This window comes from Motacilla alba, chromosome 1A, assembly GCF_015832195.1.
Source record: "Motacilla alba alba isolate MOTALB_02 chromosome 1A, Motacilla_alba_V1.0_pri, whole genome shotgun sequence".
Lineage (NCBI taxonomy): Eukaryota > Metazoa > Chordata > Aves > Passeriformes > Motacillidae > Motacilla > Motacilla alba.
In genome coordinates this window covers 52,795,268-52,817,698 of record NC_052031.1, presented here as the reverse complement: position 1 = coordinate 52,817,698, position 22,431 = coordinate 52,795,268, and the positions used below count along the sequence as shown (strand labels likewise).

At 38.5% G+C, this 22,431-nt stretch overlaps 1 protein-coding gene across 2 annotated transcripts in view; it reads left to right on the top strand.

The window, feature by feature from the left end:
• Positions 1 to 21,845, top strand: part of POLR3B (RNA polymerase III subunit B) — a 71,928-nt gene extending 50,083 nt beyond the window's left edge. The window contains exons 24-29 of one of the 2 annotated variants that reach the window (XR_005258892.1): positions 8,237 to 8,340; positions 9,220 to 9,386; positions 11,683 to 11,796; positions 16,876 to 17,049; positions 18,525 to 18,630; positions 21,191 to 21,323. Coding sequence is in view for 1 of the 2 variants with exons in the window: in XM_038153303.1 (XP_038009231.1) it covers positions 8,237 to 8,340; positions 9,220 to 9,386; positions 11,683 to 11,796; positions 16,876 to 17,049; positions 21,191 to 21,320 (689 nt within the window). In the remaining variant the exon portion in view is untranslated. Of the gene's footprint in view, positions 1 to 8,236; positions 8,341 to 9,219; positions 9,387 to 11,682; positions 11,797 to 16,875; positions 17,050 to 18,524; positions 18,631 to 21,190 lie in introns of both variants that reach the window. The other variant, XM_038153303.1, reaches the window with a different exon arrangement.
• The last annotated feature ends 586 nt before the right edge of the window (positions 21,846 to 22,431 follow it).

Here is a 22,431-nt window from a genome sequence, read left to right as displayed (position 1 = left end):
CGGATTGTATTTTCAAGATGGTTTTTGATCTAAAAATACAAAGCTATTCCCACTGAGTTCCCAAGTGATTTGGAAATCAGTACTGCTGAAGGTTTCAAAAAAGTAAAGAAGCAGCATTGCGTACTTGACTTTACTTATAAAACTGAGTCTAGTTCTTGTACTGCAGCCTTATAGGATAGTTATGATAAGCGAGGGGAGGAAGAGTTTCAGAGGCAACCAGGAGGAGTTGAGCAATTGGAATGTACAACTGCTCCATTCTTCCTTTTCTCAGGGAAGATCCTCCTTCAGAAAGATTTTGTGTAGATTCTCTTTCTAATACTTTTTCAGTCTTGTACACAATGAGGTTGTACAGTGCTTAAAAACTTAGGACCACTGTTAGAGCGATGGCTATTTCTTGATACAGTTTCAGCTTTGTCTAATTAAACCTTTCTCCTTAAAACTGGTATGCAGTATTTTAGCAGCAAGTTATTTATAATAATGCAATCAGTAATGTGCAGGACAAATTTTCTTATTAGAGTTTTTTTTAAAAGCCTCCAAATTATATTAAAGAAGCTGCTTGATTAATCATGATAAATATTTATAGGATTTACCTGAAAAATTTAAGTAGGTTAGTTTTTTCTCCTAGTTTGGGCTATTAATGTGTACCAAGTGGAATAGTTGAACAGAATGTAAATGAACTTTTTTTCATATCCCTCCAAAAAATAATAAAAAGAGTGCTCCACAAATGTAGAACCATGAGTGGGAGTTGAAGAATGACAGAAGGAAACAGAATTCTGTCAGGCAGGCTGCAGTATGGCTTCAGGGTGCTGAAGACCTTCCATATGAGAAAAATGCACATAAGAGAGCTCACTATGTAGAGCAAGCACCTACCTGTGGAAATCCCATGGTAATGAAAAGCAGTATCCTTAAATGCTGTAGGAAACTTTGAGGGCACCCATAATTATGCCTGGCGCTGTATCAGGTTAACAATGGCTGATCACCCTCTATCTATGCTTGGGACTGTAATGATAATAATACTAATAAAAAGCCAAACCCATCAATTTTAGAATGTCACTTTCAGCTTGGTTTTGGAGACATGAGTGGGAACATTGCAGCAGTTGTATTAGTGTTTGCAGGCATGTGCCTGTAGCTGTCCCATACATCAATCTGTAGTAATAATCCCTTGTGATCAGGGGAGTGATCATATTCAGAATTATTACATTTTACTAAGATTCATAGCCTTCCTGGCAGTAAACCTCTCAGTTCACTGCCCTGTAGTGCATTATAGAAAAAGATGTTACAGTAAACAGGAGAAAGGAGGAATATGGAGAAGATACATTTGATAGATACTAAGAAAAATAACTGACAAGAACAGTGCAGTTCATTGTTTTGCAGTTTAACAATATAATGAAGAAGCCAATACTGACAATAGCAGAACTGGAGAAAAGACATGAAAAGGAAAAGGAAAACCACCTTTGATAGCTTTTTAACATTACATCTAGTATCATCCTCTTGACATCAAACTGGGGAAGGATCAGTCTTATCAGAAAAATATAGACAATCATGAAACAGAAATCATTATTCAGTTCAGCTTTTTCTATTGAGAGAATTTTTAATTAGCTCTGAATTTATTCTCTCATCTTGGTCGGAATGTAGGCAGTTATGACTTCAAGTGTAATTTGTGACTGTTAGCTTTAAGCCTGCCATAGAGCCATTTGCCCATATAATGATCTGAAACTAGCAAGTACCTTGGTTCAGTGAGAAGGAGAAAAAGCATATGTCTGTCTGTATTGTCAGTCTTTTTTTGTAGAATATACTTATTTTCTAGAAGGAATGCACGAAGATGAGATTTGATTTCACGGAATCATAGTAGTAGTAGGTTTTAAATAATTAAATATGTGCAAAATAAGAGATTGCACAAACCACGTCTCAAACTTTTTGATGGTCTTTTTCCTGTATTCTAAATTGATTTGTATTTCAAAGCTCTGCTTTGTCACTGGAGCAGAAGGAAGCAGAGTAAAGGAATTAGAAAGTGTCTGGGATACAACAGATTAAATCTCACAAACTAGCTTTAGCCTTTTGTTACAGAAAAGCCTTCCGTTAAATACATAGGTAGATTTTGTAGGCCTCTGTAATAACACAGATCTATGTCACTGCCTCTGTATTTGCTGCCGTGTTTGTGTCCTCTCACATGTCAACATGGTATTGGCAAGGGTCACCACTTCTGGCCTGTCCACCACACCCTCTTTTCACGTTAGTCTGTGTTTTAAGTACACTCCTTCAAAGCTGCCAGTAAAAGGATGCCTGTCCTTCAAGGCGTCTCAGAAAGAACTTTGTGGGAAGAAGGGAAAAAAAAAACCTAAATAAATGAGGGCAACAAGTTGTGTTCTGAAATGAAAATATTTTGCTTTATTTTCATATCATCTTCAAACTGGATGTTGCAGTAAGATCTTTTGGACTGGGACTGTCTCTATAAAGTTATTAAGCTTCTAGTGTCTCAAAAATAAATCCTCTCTGGTAGTTATATGTTTATCCTGAACTGCAGGACTTTGTTCTCACTATGTTGCATCATATAGTTTCCAGAAGGATAAAAAAACTTCTTTTGGTTAATTATTTTGTTGTTTTAATCTTGTATTGTTTAAGCAAAGTCACTTTTCAAAGCACAGAAGGCAAAAGGATTGTTAAGCTAAAGAAGCTTCATCTGAGTTCCATACAAAATAAATTATTATATTTCCAGATTTCCTCTTGCTTTGCTACAAGTCTCAATGAGGAAAAAGTTGGGCTCCTTTGATGTGAAAAAAAGCAGTATAACACTTCTCTGAAAGAACATTTCTCAGTCTCTCATGTGAAAAAGGATTAACACCTCCAACAAAGGTCCTGTAGATCACAGAAGTAAGCAGCAATACTGAACAGTATTCCTGAGGAGTGGAAAAACTGTATTTAAGCAAGAGATTGTTTGAACTGGCAAACAGAAGCTTTTTAATAGCTGAAGATCTAAGATAAAGGATTAAAGCATTCTGAAGTATCTGCACTTAACTCTAAAGACAGGGAAGCAAGTTTAAATTCATGAAAGATGGTCTTTGTTTTCCTAAATGAACCATGTTCTTTAGTGTCAAAACAAAATCCATTCACTGCATTATAAACTTCATAACAATCCCTCTCATCTAGCAAAGTCTGACCTTGCTTACTTTTTGAAATTTTTATTAGTTTGAGCATCTGCCATCTGCTTTCCTAACTTCATAGTGGAAGTTACATCATAACTTATCTTTTTCCTTTTAATAGGCACTTGTACAGTACAGATAAGCAGAACATTTAAAATAAAACGTTAGATTTAAATGGCTACTTGTGTAATTTCCCCCCATGTTACAAGTCAGAACTAGAACTTTAATACATTGTCAGTGGGTTTATAGTAATTTAATGGTTGAAGTGGCATTAAAAAGAATTTGCTCTTAATCGACTGCAGGAATGTCAGATGATTAGTAGTTATTAGGCATCAGGGAAGGTAGGGATTTCTTACCATATTTTTAGCTTCAGAAATTGAATTTGAGAAAATGTCAGAATGCCGTTAAAACTTCCCAAACTGGTTTTTTTCTGTTTATTTTTAACAAAACCGATGCTTAACTTGTTGTCTTTAAAAGAAAAGTACAGCATTTTTTATCTCAAGCAGCAAACAGGTAACCTTCTGACCTTTTCAGTAAATCCTCAACTGAACTTCTGAAATTAGTGTGATTTAGTATTTTATTGCACAGAATAAAAATCTCTAATTCTGTTTCCAAATAGTGTATCCTGAACACACATTTTATTAAGCTCTTGACTCATTCAGCCATGTGTATTTTGTAAAGTTCCTATGGTTATTGTTTTACAATAGCTGATTCCAGAAGCATTGTAAGGGTTTCAATTAATCAGCTCTTTGTGTGCTTCAGACTATGCAAATTTATCACATCAGACCGTTCAGCAGCTCATGGGAAAGTAGTGTACAAACTGTATTGTCTTCTAGCACCTCCTCTCATTTAGAGTGATGTTTTTAATAAGAAAACTAATCAAGTTTACTTATGCATTATTTATCTGTTAATTTTAATTCTGTTCTTTACTTCTTATGTCGAATGGGTTGTAGCAAGTGATAGATCAGTGAATGATTCCATATTGAACAAAGCTTATGTGATGCAGCACTTTTTACTTGTAGACTTCTTTTATGCTTAGTTAGCCAACACAGTATGTAATAAGAGAGTTTTGAAGCAGCTGTACATTCGTTGTTCAGCCTTACTAATTTTTGCAAATCTGTCACTTGTCCATAACATACAGCATGGTGTTACTGCTACAACTTTGCTTAATTATGTGATGTTGTCTTATTTCTCAAGAGTGTTTCCAAATTCTGGCAAATCTGGCAAAGCTAAAATAGACGCCTTTCAAGTCAGTTTTAGCTCTTTTACCACTGTATCATTAGAATGAGTAAACAAGCACATTTAGTAATACGCTTCTTTTTATCTTGCTGATAGAAACTGGTATTGCTGCTGCTTGTATTCATGTCATCTTCTTTGCTCTCTAATGTCCCTCCTGCTGGTAGTAATTAGTTTTCTATATTAGGTTGTTTTGACTTATTTGATGATTTTTTTTTCATTTGGCATGTGTGTGTATAGAAGGCACCTTATCGTAGCCTGGTGAAAAACTTTCCCATAGTGTTGTGTTCTGTCCATGCCCCCTCCTGGCCACCCCCCTTCCCCCTTTGCGCTGAACCGCGCTTTTAGTCTGGCTGTGCTCGTGTTTGTCAGCAAACTGTAAAAGCAGCCACACAAAAGGTATCAGCTCTGGAAACCTGAGTTTCTCCTGATTAGGAAAAGAAACTCAGATAAAAGTACAGGGGCGAGGGTCTCTTTATGTTGTCAGTGCCTTGTGGAGGTACATGGGTTTGAGATGCTGTCAGCATTGATGCTGGTAGCGTGTGTGGGGCTGGGGGCCATTGTACATAGTCAGAGGACTGTCATTTATTGGCTGCCGTACAATAGCATTGAAAAACACTGCCTATGGCTGTTTTATACTTGCATGTTAAACCACTGTGGATGTCTGATTTAAGGCTTCTCTAATTTAAACTGTTACCCTTGCATTAAGCTGCCATGATTATTAATCCAGGTTTTTTTTCCTTTTTGATATTGTAAAATAATTTCTTAGCATTTTCACTGATTTTCTTTCTAAGGTGACATTAAAAAATAGATACGCAGAAGGTTTTTTTTCTAGAATTTAATTTGGTTTTCAAATGAAAAGAAATTAGATATAGCAAGTTGCTAGGTGCTTTCTTGCTCAAGCACATAACCATCTTGTTAATCCACATTAAATAACAGATTTTGGTTTTTGTTTTGTCTGCAGCCTTTTCTGGTTGTTAGTACTTGATTCTGGTCCTAGATGAAACACCAGAATGTATAGGTGAGAGCCATTCAGTCCCACTGCAATGTAGAATTTAGTCTCAAGTTGTATCACTCAATTCAAGATGCAGCATATAAAAATTGTGAGAGGAAAGGAAGTGAATGAAACCAAATTATTCCATGTGTCCTCTGTGAACGCTGAGGATCAATTTTCATGTGTTGTCTAAATCAGTAAGAATTAAGAAATACTCACCTCTAGTAAGAGCCGCAGAGAAAAATAGCCTCCTAGTTTTGAGTGTGCCTTATTTATGAATATTGTATGGGGTGTAGTTGAGCAGCTCAGTTGTGAAATGCAGTTCATATTTGAACAGGGTTTGGAACTTGAGGCTGTTTTAAATCCAGCTTCCTCTCCTTTACTGTTTTATTGGCCAGTTGCAAGTGGTAATTCCACTTACATGGATTAATTCACTTGGTCACTTTTTGCAGCTGTTGGCTTGCCTGGTAGTGCTCTGCTGAAAAAAAAAAAAAAAAAAGGCAGCAAATTGAGGAGCCTAAAGTGCAGACCTGCAAGCATTAGTCTAAAGAGCTTCTGAAAGCAAGCGATTGCAGAATAAAATCAAGTTTACATTTTGAATGAATTGCAGTTACTTACCTCTCCTATATACAATGCTACTTCTAAAAGTATCTTTCAGCTTTTTTACAGTTGAATGAACTTTCTTAAAACATAGGGTAGGAAGAAGCTTCTCTGTCCTCTAAATACACACAGACATGCTATACATCTGCTACAGGCTCAGCAACTTCTTAAAGTACAGAAGCTTAAAACTGAGACTATATAGCTTTCCCTTTTTTATTTTTTCCCTTTTTCCCCCCCTCTCTGTAAAATAGAAACTTTATAAATGGTCTAGTAAGCTTCACATTTCTGGATTCTGTCTAAATATTTTGGTTTTAACTTCTAAGCTCATTATGCTGTCTTTGTGTTAACTTGTATTAAAATCTGTCAGCTATGACTGGTCTCATAACCACAGTCAGCGGACCAGAATAAGTTAATTATTTACTTGTGTCACTAGTGCTCTTCATCTAATGAAATGCACAGCTGTGTTAGATCTGCAGTTGGGTGTGTAGGTCCTATTGTTACACAAGTCAGCAGAGGGTAGAAGCCGCTATGATGGAGAGCCCTCAGTTCTTTCTGCTGTTCTGCCTTTCTGTGTCGATTTCATGGATCTTTTATCATTCACTTTCACACAAAACAAACAACACAGTGGCTGTCTGCTATGGGAACCAGCTTGGCATATAAAAGGTTTTCAGAGCCTAAAGTAATTTTAAGTTAGCTGAGATTTAATTCTTGGCTTACAGGTGCTGTGAAGTCCAGATGCAGCCTAATGCATTCTTAGATGTTAATGCAAATAAGACAGAATGTATGCACAATAATACACATATAACAGAGTATTTATGTGTAAAATTTTAGGGCAAAAAAAAAGCTGTACAAGGAAGAGATAGTGGATTGGTTTGAGGGTTTTTTTTGTTTTTATTTTGATTTTCAGCAAAAGATTGCTTCTTGGCAGGGAGGGCTGGAAGGATATTATTGATTTATCACTGTAGAACAATGAAAATTAGTTTCAATAGGTTTAAAACTAAATACACACACCCTTGCCCTAGACGGTTTTTTTCTGCTCCCTTCCCCCATACTTACCATTCTCATTTTATTAACTACTGTCCCATACACCTATCCCTGTCTTGCTTGGACAGTGGAAGAGGAGCTCCCTCCTGAGCAGACGCCGATATCCCCCTGTGAACTGGCTGGTCGGGGGATGCCTTTTTAGGGATGTAACCAGTACTCTCAGTCTTCCAGGAGCCCCCTCCACTCCAGGACTGTTCCCAAAGCAGGCTCTGCCACAGTTGCAGCAGGCTGATTTCAAATAGCTTGCAGACTTTTTCAGCTCTAGGGGCTTCTGGAAGAAATTGTCCAGCTGAAACAGTAGCTTTGGTTCAAAGGAGTATGGGCTTAAGCAGCTGCATTTTAGCACCTGAATTTGAATGTTAGAGCTCTTGATGGTTTATAGCTGCAGTATGTTAAACTGCAGAATTCACTATAGAAAGTTATAAGGGTTGGAAGGAAAATTTTGAGATGCATGAGGATATTTAAAATGAGTTTTCATGTTTCTGTTTATTCTTTCTGCAATATTTTTAGAGTTTGGAGGGTTTTCTTTGTTTTATATCCAATACTGATAGAGACTGAAAAAAGCTTCCAAAACTTTTAAAGGGATAGGTTGTGTTCATGGACTGACAAAATAAAAGTAGCCCGTGGAGTGGATTGCACTTTGTAATTCATTGATAACAGTCTTTACTCAGCAAACAGATGTTACCTGAAAAAATCTTTGTTATTTTTAATTTATTTTCCCCTACTTATCCCTGTCAAAGTCCCATTTGATGTGTTTTTATTGACAGTATTTAGCAAAGATACATCTGATAAATAAAATTAAAATCAATAATAATTCTGTATGCCCAGAGGCATAACCTAAGAGGCCAAATTTCTGAATTTTTTTCTTTCAGGAAATTATAGCATCAGCTTTACAAACTGGGTCTCTCTTGGGATATTCCATTCTGATTGGACAGAAGTTTCTAGTTGGTTCTGAAAATAAGATCCAAAGCTTTCTTCCCTAATTTCCTAACTTACAAATCACTGGGAGCATTATATAAGGGTATGCTAATTTTGCCAATCCTGTCACAAGGGCTCTCTTCTAGTCTGCAGGTTGGGAGTACTGGTCATGGTAATGAGTCTGGGTAAAAAGTGATCCATGAGAAAGAGAGTAGGAGGAAAACACTAAAGAAAATCTGGTGATGAGCGTCAGCCCTGCTGGTGGTTTGCTGTTTTGTGAATTGAAATGTTTTGTCTTCTTCAGGGGTGTGTGGACTGATTGTTCCTCAGGAGGACATGCCATTTTGTGATACAGGGATCTGCCCAGATATCATAATGAACCCTCATGGCTTCCCATCGCGTATGACGGTGAGTGGGGCTACTGCAGTCACACGACACTGTCCCCCAAGAGAGAAAGAGAGGGGGGTCAGCCACTAGAGGAAAAAAAAGCTTTAAGTGTGATTTCACTGAGAATATTCTCCAGTCATCATGCCAGCACTTTCTCTGCTCTGAGTATTCAGCCCTCTGTTTCACTGTTTTGAAACATCCTACTGTAAAAGGAGCAGGGTTGCAGGCTCTTTGTGCATCATTCCCATTTTGTTCTGTGTCAAGCTAAGAGGGATGCTCCTGAATACTTCACATGCACCCTTTGTGTTTGAAAGTTTCTTGCTCTTCTTTCCCTATTGCCTGTGCCCACTAATCTGGCTGGGGCAGACTGTGAGGTGAAGGTTGGAGAGGAGCTTCAATTACAGATCCAGACCTGTAAAACTTCTTAAGTTATACACACCTCCCTGGAACTGAGGCGAGTCTTGCACCTGTGCTGCAGAGTCACTGCCTGCTAAACACCTCACTGCCTGGCCTTTATGTGAGACCTCAGTGCTTCCTTCATACAGCCTGTGATCTTTCTTCCTTTGTTAGCATCTTCCCTACTGCACTGCAGCAAATCAGTCTCCATGGCTGTTTCCTACAGCAGAAGGCCACACAGATCCTGCCTATTTTTCAGATAACTGGAAGAAGCAGAACTGCCTGACTTGGTACCTTCAGGGTGTTCCCAGACCCTGTGATGAGTCCAGTTTTCCCCTTCACACAGGGGTACTCTTGGCTCTTGGGCTTTTTCTGCTCCTCGTGTTGCATACAATAGCCCAGGCTGCCATCTGGGACACATTCTCTGATTAACTTGTGCTGTGAGCAATCCAGCAATGTGCTTGTCCCAGTGACCAGGCTGCTAACTCTGCTTTTCTTTCACAGGTAGGAAAGTTAATTGAACTCCTGGCTGGAAAGGCTGGGGTGCTCGATGGCAGATTTCACTATGGAACAGCTTTTGGCGGCAGTAAAGTTAAGGATGTGTGTGAAGATCTTATTCGCCATGGTTATAATTATCTAGGGAAGGACTATGTAACATCTGGGATCACTGGGTAAGGATCTGCTCTTTAGATTTAGGTGTTTCAGGAGAGTGGGGAAATCCTATTGAGGCACATCTGAAAAATCTTCTCATGTCTCAGAGCTTGGGAACTTTCTCTTGTTTGAAAACTGCTCTGTGAGTTTGAGAAAAGAGGCTGAAGAGTCGTATGCGTTTTAGTTTTTTTTTCTTAGAAGCATTTTGTGGTTCCACATTTTAAAAATTGCTAATGTATGTGTGGCTGTAATGGGAATGGCCCTTGTGGTACATACGAAAATTTCTCAAGTTTTACTGCCTGGCAAAAAAAAAGCTAAAACCAAGGCTTTCTTGTTGAGAGATAGAAAAAAATTTCAGATTTCTGTCAACAGAAAGTTTTGCATATGCTTGGAATCAGATAAGCATTTTCATGTTGACTTTAATAGTACTGTAAATATGGATTTGGAGGCAAGCATCTGTTTTTGGGAATATTTTGTGTGTGCGCTTTTTTCATTTTTCCTTTTTTTTTTCATTTGATTACACAGTGTTTCAGTCTGGCATAATACTCTAATCTGCAAACTTCTGCTGTGTTGATCAGACTGGCTTCTGGGACACAGAGTTCATAGAACATAAGATAGTTTAGGAACAGGAAATGGCCATATGGCTTCACATGCCTGCCTTTCCAAAATGTATCTTAATCCTACCTTCCTGCTATTTTTATTATCCTTCCAGTCCCCTTTTTCTCAAGAAGCAAGTTTAGGTCTCTGTTGCAAGTTTTTTTTAATATACTTTTTATTTTAATTGCCTTTCCTACCAACTTAGTCCATATATTGCTTCTCTTTTTGTTTCAGAGATACGATTTTATTTTCCTTATTTACTCCATATTCCATAAATTGTATATCAAGTATCCTGGTGCTTGAAACACTTCGTGTTTGTATATCATGGTAGCTTTTTAAAAAATCATGTTTCCTAGGGAGAATAAAATCAACTAGCTCTAAAAATCCCCTGTCCCCAAACTTCAACTTTGAAGGTCCCTATTTAGAGACTTTGTTTAAGGATGCTGATACTTTTTTCCAAGCAAATTACACAGGCTTAATCTGTTTGTTATGAAATTTGAAGGCAGATTTCATAAGAATGTGAAAGTTTGCAGATTTCAAATGTCTAATGAAGTTTTATTATTTTCTTCAATAACCAGCTTTTGGAATAACACTGCATAATGTCAGTAATGACTCTGAAAGGGTATAATACTGTTGTCTCCTGCTTGTTTTTACATTGCATTTTATCTTTTTTTTCCCCTCAAAGAAATTAGTGGCCATGTTGAGTCTGTCAGTGTTAACTCTGCTCATTCTTAGTGCTGTAGGTGGTAGCTGGGTGAAGGTGGTAGTTGGGAAACAACTGAGTGCTTTTTAACAACTGGTTACTTTCTGATCCTTAGGCACTTACACTTTTCTACAGTTCGGGATGTTTTAAACACAGACATGTTTAGCCATACTCCAGCTCACAGAATGGAATAACACCCTCCTTACTGCTCACAGATGTTCTCAAGCTGATGAAAGTGCCTAAATACAGTTCTTAAGAGCCCTTTACCCAGCTCATCTGAGCCCCCAGGTCCAGCCAGGGCAGCAGTCTTTGTCCCCTGGATGCAGCTGCTGGGCAGTGCTGCTAGGGCAGCTGTGCTGATGCACAGTCACTTAAGGAGGGCTTTCACCTATCTGGGCCTTGGGTTGTGCCTCAGGGTGCTGTGCAGGGAGAATTAGTGGATGAGGACACTGTCAGGCTCACAGTGTGCCAGTGCTAAGCGATTCTTGCGAATGCAAATTCTTAAAGTGCTCCTACAAAAAGGATGTTTTGAGCATTTATGCTGGATGTATTTGCTTACATATATGCTTATCTTTATGAAGAAATGTAAACAGAAATACCCTAAGTCACTCTTCAGAGTCTGAGACATTTACAGTCCTTCCTAGCTATTGATGACACAGTTGAAACACTCCTGTACAGATACAGAGGAGGGGCTTACCATGTTACAGCTGACACAGGTACCTGCAGCTATAGCTGTAGCAGCATGTCTGCACAACTTAAGACCAGAGTTCAGGAGCTTGTTCTTTGCTGCAGTGGAGACAGCAGCATGTGGTGCTGACAGGGTACTGCCCTGTGTTCAGAAGATTTCCCTGGAAGAGGTTTCAGACTGGTTACCCAGAAAGCCCAAACACATTTTTCTAGGATTCATTATTTCCAAATTGTTTCACATTTCTCCTGTACATGACACCCTTGCCTCTCTTAAGGTAGATGTGTGCTAACTGTCGTTGTCGGTTTTGCTTTGCTTTTTATTCTTTCAGGGAGCCGTTGGAAGCATATATCTATTTTGGTCCCGTGTATTACCAGAAACTGAAGCACATGGTGTTGGATAAAATGCATGCAAGAGCTCGAGGACCCAGAGCAGTGCTCACCAGGTATTATTACAGGCTAAGCACAAAATTCTTGTGTACATGCAGAAGTATGCCCCGCTGACTGATTGCTATAAAACTGAGCTTTTTTATCTTGTGATACTTGGCATGAAATGCTCTGAACTGTTATTACATTGTTGTAGACTAAAAACTCTCGACAGTAGACTGTGGCAGGAGGTTGTTCTGAAGGTTCAGGTGTGCTCTAAGTGGCTCAAAACTTGAGTTTGCTTCTCAAACTACTGCTAGCAGCTGGTAAAAACATCGTCTCTGATTCACAGTACACACTGTGGGCCCTTCCTGTCAAATTGCTCACGTCATAGGTATTTTAAGAGGTTTGTTAGGTATTTTAGCTCATATTGTAGGTATTTTTCTTTAACAAAATCAGTTATGAGTAGAAGGAAGAAATTTTAAAGTAGTCTAATATTTCAACATACTTTGAGAAACCCTTTGGGGAAATTAAAGCCTCCTGGTTTTACTGGTGCTACTTACTTTTTCTCCTTAAAGCCAAGGTCTTTGTCTCCTTGCACTAAATGTTCAAAGTTGCCAGTATTCTTTGCTCATGAGAAAGAGTTTAGTGGCACAGGCTTTGCTTTGGGGATGCTTCTAAGGTGTCATTTAGTTCACCTCTCTCCATCACAAAAGGATTATTTGCTGAAATTTGCCAATCTTAAAAGATTATACCAAATGTCTTTTGCCAGTCTCTCTGGGCTATTATGTAGACCCTTATACCTCACCTCCTGCATGGCGGCACTTTTCTTTTTGACCAGTCAAAACTTGTACTGATTCTGACTTTCTTTGTACTGTTTGTAGCAATGTTTGTACTGTTTGTATGATGTAAGCACAGTCATGTCTGTCCCTTACTCTTCCCTATAACAAGTATGATTTGTATTCTTTTATTCTTCATTTATTTTTGTACCTCTGATCGTGTGAGGATCCACCACTCTTGCTTTGCCTGGCTGGACAACAGCTTTTAGTAAGTGCAGCTTCTACCGATTGATGTGCTGTTAGAGAAAGGAGGGGCAGGTCTCTGCTGTACTTGACACAGACATGTCTTCTTCCTTGGCTTTTCATTGTTTATTTTCTATGCCTTTTTGCTTTCCAACCTCACACTTTCTATAGGACAAATTTGTGCTTTCCATGGAAATAAATGCCAGTGGTTGAACTGGGAAAGAAATCGTGAAAAGATTTTTGTAACTCTTGTCTGAACTTTTTCATCAACTACATTGAGAAAAGGACGTGTAGCACAACCACAGGTGCTTGCCTATATGAACATAAATTATATTCCTAAATAATAGGCTGTCTGCCCTATTTTTTGTTCTTCAGTGTGTTAAGCATTATATTGGTCCTTCACATGAAAGTGAAAACTCCCCATCTTAGCTAACAGTACACAGGATTTACTGGAACTCCTGGCTTACCCAGATCCCTTGATCTGCCTTTGTATTGCCTCCCCAACTTCTCAGCTGTTCAGAGATACTGAATTTAAATGAAACCTAAATACCAAGTCAATGTAATGTTTATATGTAAAGATGAAGGTTGTGTGATTTCCCCCATCCCTTCCTTTCTGCAAATTCTTTGTTCATACTGTTTAATTAGGGCTCTGTATTTGACTTTCAGGAAAGCTAGTGGATGTTCAGTTTATGCTGCCTCTTGACTAGTCTTTCAGGAATTTTCTTTTTTCTCCTGAAATAATTAAACATTTGTTACTGCCATTGCCTCTGCCGAGAGAGTCGGCATTGCCAGCTTTCATATTCGCTATTGTTTTATCATCCATTGCACTTCCTGGAGAGTAGATTGCATCTAACATTCTTTTTTTATTTTAAAAGTAATCCTTTAACAGCTTCCAACATGGAATTTGGTTGTCATTGTTTTGAAATGCATTTTATTATATATCAAATGTACCCTAAGTGACAGAGCAAAGCTGTATTTCCATCTGGAATAAGGCAGGATACTTGAGCTTCTTGATCATCACTGATTCTAGCTATTGTTCTGATTAAAACAAGACTTTGCAGAATTGCTAAGCAGCACTCTTTGTCAACCATGGTCAAACCCACCAGACTGTTGCCCTCTGGACTGGTACTGGAAGTGAAATGTAATCCTTAATTTCAATGCCGTAGGTAGTTGACAATTAATGTGTAAGACGTATGTGGTGTTGCTCAGATACCCAGATATCCTGCTGAATCTTTTTAATAGATAAACTGCTTTTAATTTTTCTTGCAAGAGAGCACTGTAAGCTTTCTGCATGCAGAGATGTTTTGATGGACATTGTCAGAGGTGCCACCTGTGTGTCTTTGGATATGTCAGATGTGCCAGGTCCTGTTGTGCTGCAGGGGAGCAATAGGACAAACAACACTCAGGGCTCCCCTCTGTGCTCTGGGGCTCTGCGAACATGGGATGCCCTCCTCCTTCAGGCAGGGTTTTTAGGTAATGTTCCACTTCTTGGAGATCAGTATTTCAGCAAACAACTCCATTCAGGCTAGTCACTTATTCTCCCTAGCAGGCACAAAGGAGATCTGCTGAGACCATGGAGGCAGACTTATTTCCCCCACTGGCCAGTGAAACAAGGCATAAGACCATTCAGCTGAACCCACTGTTCTTGCAGAAAATGCAGAATTCATGCTAATAAATTCTTAATGTGCTTAAAAACACTGAAGTTAATTGTTTTATGCTTTTTTTGTTCTAAAAACAACAGTTAAATAAAATGAAGATCACTTTTTTTTTATTTAAAGCTTCACTGCATTTTATTTAGCTTTTGAGGATTTTAGGAACTTACATATTTCCTTAATATTAAAAATATCTCTTCTTCATGATATTCCAAATCTTATTTTCAAGAGTCTGGTTTGTTTTCTGATGTTATATTTAGAATAAAGAAAGAAGTTAGTCACCCAGGGCAACAGCTGCAGTGTACGTGTGTATAGTGGGAAAGGGGAAGCACAGATGCTTTGTAAGTACTGTTTTAACATTTTAAACAACTTTTTATGTGAGGAATTTTAAAACTTGTATGAGCTGGAAGAAGAATCTGATAATCTTAGGAAGCAGAAGATAGACACATATCAAAGGCTCAATTCCAATATGGAAATTTTTGTTACTTTAGAGAAGTACATTTTAGGTAGGTGGATTTTTTTTTGTTTTCTTTCAATGAGGTCACAGACAGTGGGAGTGCGACTTGACAGCTGAAGGTTCAAGTTGGATTTTTTTGTTTGGGGAGCTTTTTGTAATTTTTTTAATGGAATTTCATCTGCCTTAAAAATGTTCACCCTGTATCTGTTGGAAGATCTATGGCATAGCTAGGCATGGAGTTGAGGCCCCATACTACTTCCAGAGGTTTTGTCTTGCCATAATTGGTGTGAGACTTTATTTGGGCTCACATTTGTAAAACTATTTTATCGTGAACAACAGCACCAGGTGAAACCTCTGAAAGCAGACTTGTGCATTAAATAATATTATAAAAGTCAGTTCATAAAAACAACTCAGGCACTTCTAGCACCATAGCAAATGCCTGATTCCTTGGAGGTCCGAACTACTTTTAAAATCTACCTCTTGGCACTTCACAAGAGAAACTGCATTCACCACAGGGTTAGCCTTTAAAACAGCATCTGAACAGTGATGGTACCATCATCTGGGCAGGGGGCCCTGGGGAGTTTAATCAGGATGTAAACAACTTCTATCCATTCTCCCAACAGTGGGAAAAACAGAAGGTTATATGAATGAAAAGGACAATTTGAATTACAAGCAGATTTGTTTTAAGGTTCCAGTGTGGTCAGAGTAAGGGAAACTACTTGCCCCTAAAAACAAATACAACTTGCATCTTTAGAAGGTGTTTTTGTCTGGTAATTAGGCTTAGTTTTTACATATTACAAAAGATTATTAGATGTTGAAGGCTTTTATAAATTCTTCCCTGTGATTTGCAGCAAGTTGGCAAAATCTTATTTTTATTATCTTTAGTAAGCTTAAAAATTTCAGTTGTTAGAAATAATAGAAACAAAATATTCTCCAAAAGTAATGGGCCAGATCTGTCATTGAATATTTTAGGTGGATTACACTGCTACAAGTGTCAGAAACAGCACATAAACATGAGGTGTCAGGGAGCAGTGAAGCTCAGTAACTTCTTTTGAATTCCTTCTGTTTGCTTTCCTTCTCATGTTTCAGGGAATATACTAAGATGGAAATATTAATTAAAATGCATGCAGTATATTAGTGCTGTAGGAATTCAGGATTGTTTTTGTTTCATAGTTTGCTCTGATATTTGCAACCTACGTACTACATCATTGTACTGGTACGTGAGAGTAGAACTGATACTATGAAATTGCAGAATGACAAACAAGAGGTTAAAAGTTTTGATTGTGTCCAACAAAAAGATTGTCTTATGCAGTCTTAATGTTAGATTATATACAGTACCTTATTTTTTTACATCAAAATCTTTAATGTATACTTGATTGCTTTATTAAAATTTTCCTCTAGCACCCTAAGGACAGGAAGTCTCCCCAGACAATAAATAAGAGTTTGACTTGTGTAGAGGAACCTATAGAACACAAAAATCAGTCTATTAACCATCATATATGAAAAAATAAACTAGATAAATGTTACTTTTTAAAAATAGCATTTCAGTAATGAGTTAGCAATATGTATATTACTCATTTGCTGACTTATTTTGGTGTTCTCTCACAGATCAAAACCATTTTTATTTTAGAAATTAGTCTTAGCTGTAGTTCAGCTGAAGCATTAGGTTGATGATTGTTTCATTAAATGCTGAGTATTTTTTCATTTTGTTAGCTAGAAACGATAATATCTCATCGAGAAAGAGTGCCAAATCTGTGTCCGGATTGTCTTGGATACTCTTAGAAATCTTTTTGTTTTCACTTAATCAGCTGCGTTCTGAGAGGTAAAGAGCTGTGGCCTGGTGCTGCAGTTGCCACTTACAGAACTGCATCATATTGCAGGTACAGGAGCAACATATTTGTGAGATCAGCAGCTCTGGTTTGTAAAGTCCATCAACCCTGTGTTGTTCCTACAGTTTGAAGACAGCCTACAGTCATAGAATGTATGTTTTGGAGTACTTACTACATTTCTCAAATATTTATTTCAAAGGCAACCCACTGAAGGTCGATCCCGTGATGGCGGTTTACGTCTTGGAGAGATGGAACGGGATTGTTTGATAGGTTATGGAGCCAGCATGCTTTTGTTGGAGAGACTGATGATTTCAAGTGATGCCTTCGAAGTGGATGTTTGCGGCCAGTGTGGCTTGCTAGGGTACTCTGGATGGTAAGTTGTCAAGTGCTTCTGTGTAACAGAACCTTGCCCTTGGTTGCAGTGCTTCTCAGTTTTCAAGAGCTCACAGGCACCAATTAACAATCTCATGCACTTTAATCAAAAAGTTCAAAATTGGCATTTGGAAAAGTGGTGACAGGGGATGGTTCTTTATTGTAGTCTGATTGAAATTAGGACTGAATTGAGTGTGTAGTCAATGGGCCAGGGATCTCCCCTGTTGTGGGGGCACAGGTGTTCTCTTCCACAACCAGGCTGTTCCCTACAATCTTTCTGCGGACTTTCCATCCCAGTGCTGACCTTCTGTCCCACCCTTGCAAGGGACTACTAAGTATCCAATCCCATATATCATCTGTATTTTGAAAAGGGGAGAACAGCAGTGTCAATGAACTTGACAGTTCTGCCAGCAGAAATGAGGATACCGGCTGGGCTAGTCACACATCTTCCTGCTACAATCCCATGTTGAACCTCACAAGGCTGAAGAGTGAGAGTGGGCATAGAAGAATAGGAGGAGAAAGCAATATCCCTGCTTTCTTGTTCTCTAGCTATGGTGTTCATAATCCCATGCATTTGGTTTTCTTTTGCTGTCCCACTCCCAAATGCCTTTTGCTTTGTAATCTTGTGAAACAAGGAGTTCCTTCTCAAAGCATCAGGCAAGTGCACTAATCCCATGTTGGAGCTTGAGAGACAAGCAGCTGCCTGTTTGGAAATTCAGTTGGCTTCTGCCTGAATGCCTTGTCTCTAGGAAACTTCTCTCTAGACTGGCTAATGGTCTTGCTGGTTTACTCTGAGACCTAACACAGTACTGAGTTGGTCTCCTGAAAACAAGCTGGTTTTTCATGTAGGGGGAAGCATAAAACTAAATGTCAAAGCTGTGTGTAACTCACCACGTGTAACACACTGGGTTTTGCTTTAACTGTCTCTTCTCTCTAGCAATTTTGAGCTGTTAGATTTAAAGTTGTCCTGTAGCATGCTGAAAATACCCACTATTATTGGAAGATAAACAAACTTCTCTTTATAGTCTTAGAGGTCTCTGAGGGAAATGTTTTGCTTTGACCTGGTTTTGTTTTAGGCAAGCAGAAAACAGACTTGTGAGACCAATAGGAGTTTGAGATACAATGTTCTTGCAAGCTTTGCAAAAACAAGTGACCTGAAATCCCATGACTAAGGGAAGAAAAAATAAATGGTGCAAGTTCAAGTTACAAGGTACTCTAATATTAATGTTGGGAAAAGATAGAGAATTAATAGGAGAAGGAGAAAGATTAATTTCTAAACCTCAAAAACCCACAGTTGGAAACTTGCCACATCTTGGATATCAGCATTAATTTATTGGGAGGGGCAGGAAATTGGACTTTATTCACTTCAGTGTCTCAAGTGTGATTTTTCCATGATGTCATGAAGTAGGAAGGTAAAGTATATACTCAGTTTGTAGATGTGTAAGAGTGACAGCTACTGTTTCTGTCCTTGGTCAGACCTTTCTTCTGAAGCATGTGGCTTCTGGCCAGAAACCAAGCACCACTTTTGTCTGCTCAGAGCAGCAGCAGCTCTGCTCCTGGGGAAGCAGATGTTCAGACAGAGGTGGGTAAACACATGTAATCCAGAGGAGAGTTGAGCCCTTCTCTGGGCATCCTGATATTGGTGATTTTCAGCTGGGCATGGTCCTGCTGGCTCTTGTGCCATAACCTTTTCTGAAAGTCTTGTTTTTCTTGAGGGTGTGTTCAGTGTACATAAGAAGGGAGGCTTTTTTCTGACCCAGGTCTCTTAAAACTACTGCAATGCAAATAACAATTGTAGGAAGTAATGTGAAAGGAAGGACATGCCATAAGTCAAAGAACCAACCACTTCTAACTCTGTAAAGCATTGCCCTTCAAAAATCTCACATGCAGATGTAGCTCAATTATTTTTTCAATAAGACCTTGACTTTTACAGCAGTCCTTGAAGATGTTCAGAGTCCACAGGAAGTGAAAGTACCTTGAAGAAAATTAGGAATTTGAACTTTAGAAGTAATACTACATTTTATTTTTAAGGTGTTGCTAATACAATTCATTTTTTGAAGTTCATAGCAAAGTTAAGTAACTCCTTAAATAATTGTGAAAGAAGCTACTGTCTCAGACAGAGCCAGACATTCTTGCTATCTGATTCTGTGAAAAGCTGTCTGATGTGTGAGAGTAATCAATAAGAGAGCTTCTGCTGAATTTTATACTGTGTCTACCACTATCTGAGGTAAGTGGCCCTATAATGAGCATCACAGTAGAGACGGAGTCATTAAGAGAAATTTCCAAACGGGCCTCTTCAGTGACTCAGGCATTAATAAGACATTGCTGCAAGAAACCTTTTAGAAACATTGTTTGTGGCTGGCATTTAGGGCACTTGTCTTATGGAAGATGAGCCCTTCCTCTCAGACAAGGACTAGCCCCTGGGTACTTTTTTTCTGCAAGATAGTAATAGCAGATCAGTGTTGGGGCCTGAACTGGTATTTTCACAGGGGAGAGGGACTCTTGTGACAGTGATAGAATTTGTCCCTATAAAATATGTGGTTGAAACCTACTATGATTTACTGGGTTTATGCAGATCTTCCAACGTAGCTGTTGCACAAGTGCTTAGGAGCAGAACTGCATTGAATGCAATGAGCAAAATTCGTTCCTTTTTTGATGATAAGTTATTCTGATCTCTCTAGTATGTGCATTTTAAACTATACATGAAGAAAAATTTTATTTCTGGTCCAGATTCAGCCTTGAATGGTACAGTTGCCTTTTTCTGACCAGTTTAGTGTCAATTCTAATACTAAATGGTCTTTAATGTACTTGTTTCTGTGATCTCTGTTTGATGGAGTTTTGTGATTACTGCACCTTTCTGGGTGGTCCCCATTGAGTACAAAGCAGGCCCAGAATGGTTTAGCTTTGAGCCTGGGTGCAGTGAGTAGTCTTGTTCCTCAGTCCCTAGGAGGTGTAATCAGATGCCAGACATGTGCTCATAGCAGAGAAGTTGTGTCTCATAGGCTTCCAGGGACTGCAAGGAATTCTATCTCTCCTATAGAGAGCAATTGCTTGCTTGCCATCGCTGGAGAATGGCTCCCATCGAGGTCACTTTGTCCCACCATAAATTGTACCTATCCCTATAAACATGGACTAGGGGAGTAGTTATAAACCTGCATTGACTGTGAGCCTCATTCTGTACCACGGAAGCCTACAGGAGTTTTGCTAATTCCTCCTTAATTGGATCTTCAGACTGTTAACGACTTTATGGCAGAAAATTGAAAATTCAAATATAAATTTGAAACACAGGAACAAAATAAAGGAGCTTTGTTAGACCATTAGGAAGTGCTGAGTCACTTTGTGTTCCCAAAGGAGTGGCTTTCTCAATTCTCCAAAACCAGAAAATTTAATATACAGGACAATGAAGAAATAGGGAGGTTGAAAATGGATTTTTATAAGAAATATTTTTTACCACCACTGAATTTGAGTCCCAATACTGTAAAGATGGCTGACTAGCCTATTTATTCCTTATATAGTCACAGTTATATCTATTTGACAAAAAATCCCTTTCTCTCTGAATTTTAAGATCATTAGATCAAAGAGCACAAAGAATATGTGTTAAAGCAATTTTACTGGGTTTCTATGCTGACTAAAGTTTAAAGATGTAAGATGAGAAGGGCCTCTTTTCCAGAAAGTGTAATGATTTGAGCCATTATAGGGTGAAATTTCATATTAGAAACCTTCTTTCTTCCTGGCTCTTCTTTTTGAGACATACATGTAGCACATAAATTGGACTGTTAACCATTTTTTCAGAAGCACTTGGCTCTGTTCACCTCCTTTCTGTCACTATGTAGTGCTGAATTTGTTGACATTTATGTGAGTGCTGAAGAAGCAGAAGTCAGTCCTGTTAGCTCTGGAGCACTGAGTGATTGCCCTCCTAGAAAAGTGCAAGTGTAACATTAAGCTCCTATTGATTTCAGTCAGATTATTTAAGGACTTTAAAGCTATGAGTTAAGCACTAAAATGTCTCTCAAGCATTTGGTGATTCTAGGACTGTGGCCAGTGTTTAAATGCAGATGGATAAAACAACAGTGGCTAGTGGCAATTGGGTTTCTTCAGCAGAAGTTACTGACCAACTCTTAACTTTTTGTTTGTTTCCCTAGGTGCCACTACTGCAAATCTTCATGTCATGTGTCTTCTCTGCGCATACCTTATGCCTGTAAACTCTTATTCCAAGAACTGCAGTCCATGAACATCATACCTAGGCTAAAACTTGCTAAGTACAATGAATGAACAAGATGAAAAGGACCCAAAAAAGTACCTTAAGGAATGATGTGAAAATCCAACATATCTAACTGGGAGTTTTTTTTTGGTTAACAGGAATAAACTCTAAAACCTGAGTGAAGGGAGGTGCAAGACATTAGGACATCTTTCTTACATATCCTCCTTGTTTTTAAGCTGATATGGAAGAGTCTGTCAATGAAATACACTAGGAGCAGTTCTGAAGCCTTGATTAGTCATGGACAGGACATGTGGGAATTGAGAATAAGGCCATGGTCCAGCAAAGCACTTGGATCACTTAAAAAAATCCCATGCTTGTGTTTGAAAAGGTCTCTGCTGGGCTAGGTCATAAGCAGAGCAAAATACACATCTTAGTCACAGAGGTTAAAAATGTTTTCCAAACCATTGTAATAAATGTTTTAAATAATACTGGCTGAATATGTTGAAAGTTGTCTAAGGATGGTAAGGTGTTAAAATGTCTAAACCATTTTCTGTTCCTAAAGCACATTCATTAAAGTGTTAAAATTTTCTAAAATAGTGTCAGAGAAATGAAACTACTTTCTCAAGGGCTTGACGACAGACATTTTGAGTGAGATTTCAACATGCAGGTGCATTTGTGTGCCAGCAGTGGTGTGCTTGTACAGGTGGTATGCTGTCAACTAAATGTATACAGTTTCCATGAAGTTCGGGGGGGAGGAGGTAACTGCATATGTAGCAAGTGCATGATACAGCACACAGATATCCATTCCATTCCATTCCATTCCTACTGAGGGTAACAGATCTGATAATACACTGGCTCAAAGTCCTGAAAAGACAGGCTGCAAATGCTAAGTAATAATCATTACCTAGTGTGCTGTCATAGGTCTCTAGAACTTTTTTTAAAATATTAACATAGCCAAAACATTTTAAAAACAAAACAAAATCAAACGTATGAAGAACAACAAATCCTTCACTGACAGTGAAGCAGGTTTGAATGACCTGTAAGGATTTAGAAAGGGAACAGCTGGATTTTTTTCATGAGGTCTGAGGCCTAGAACTAAAGCAGTGGATGAACTAAGAATCATTTAGTACTCTAAACTGACAAGCCCTTACTCAGAAAAAGCAAAGGACATCAACATGCACA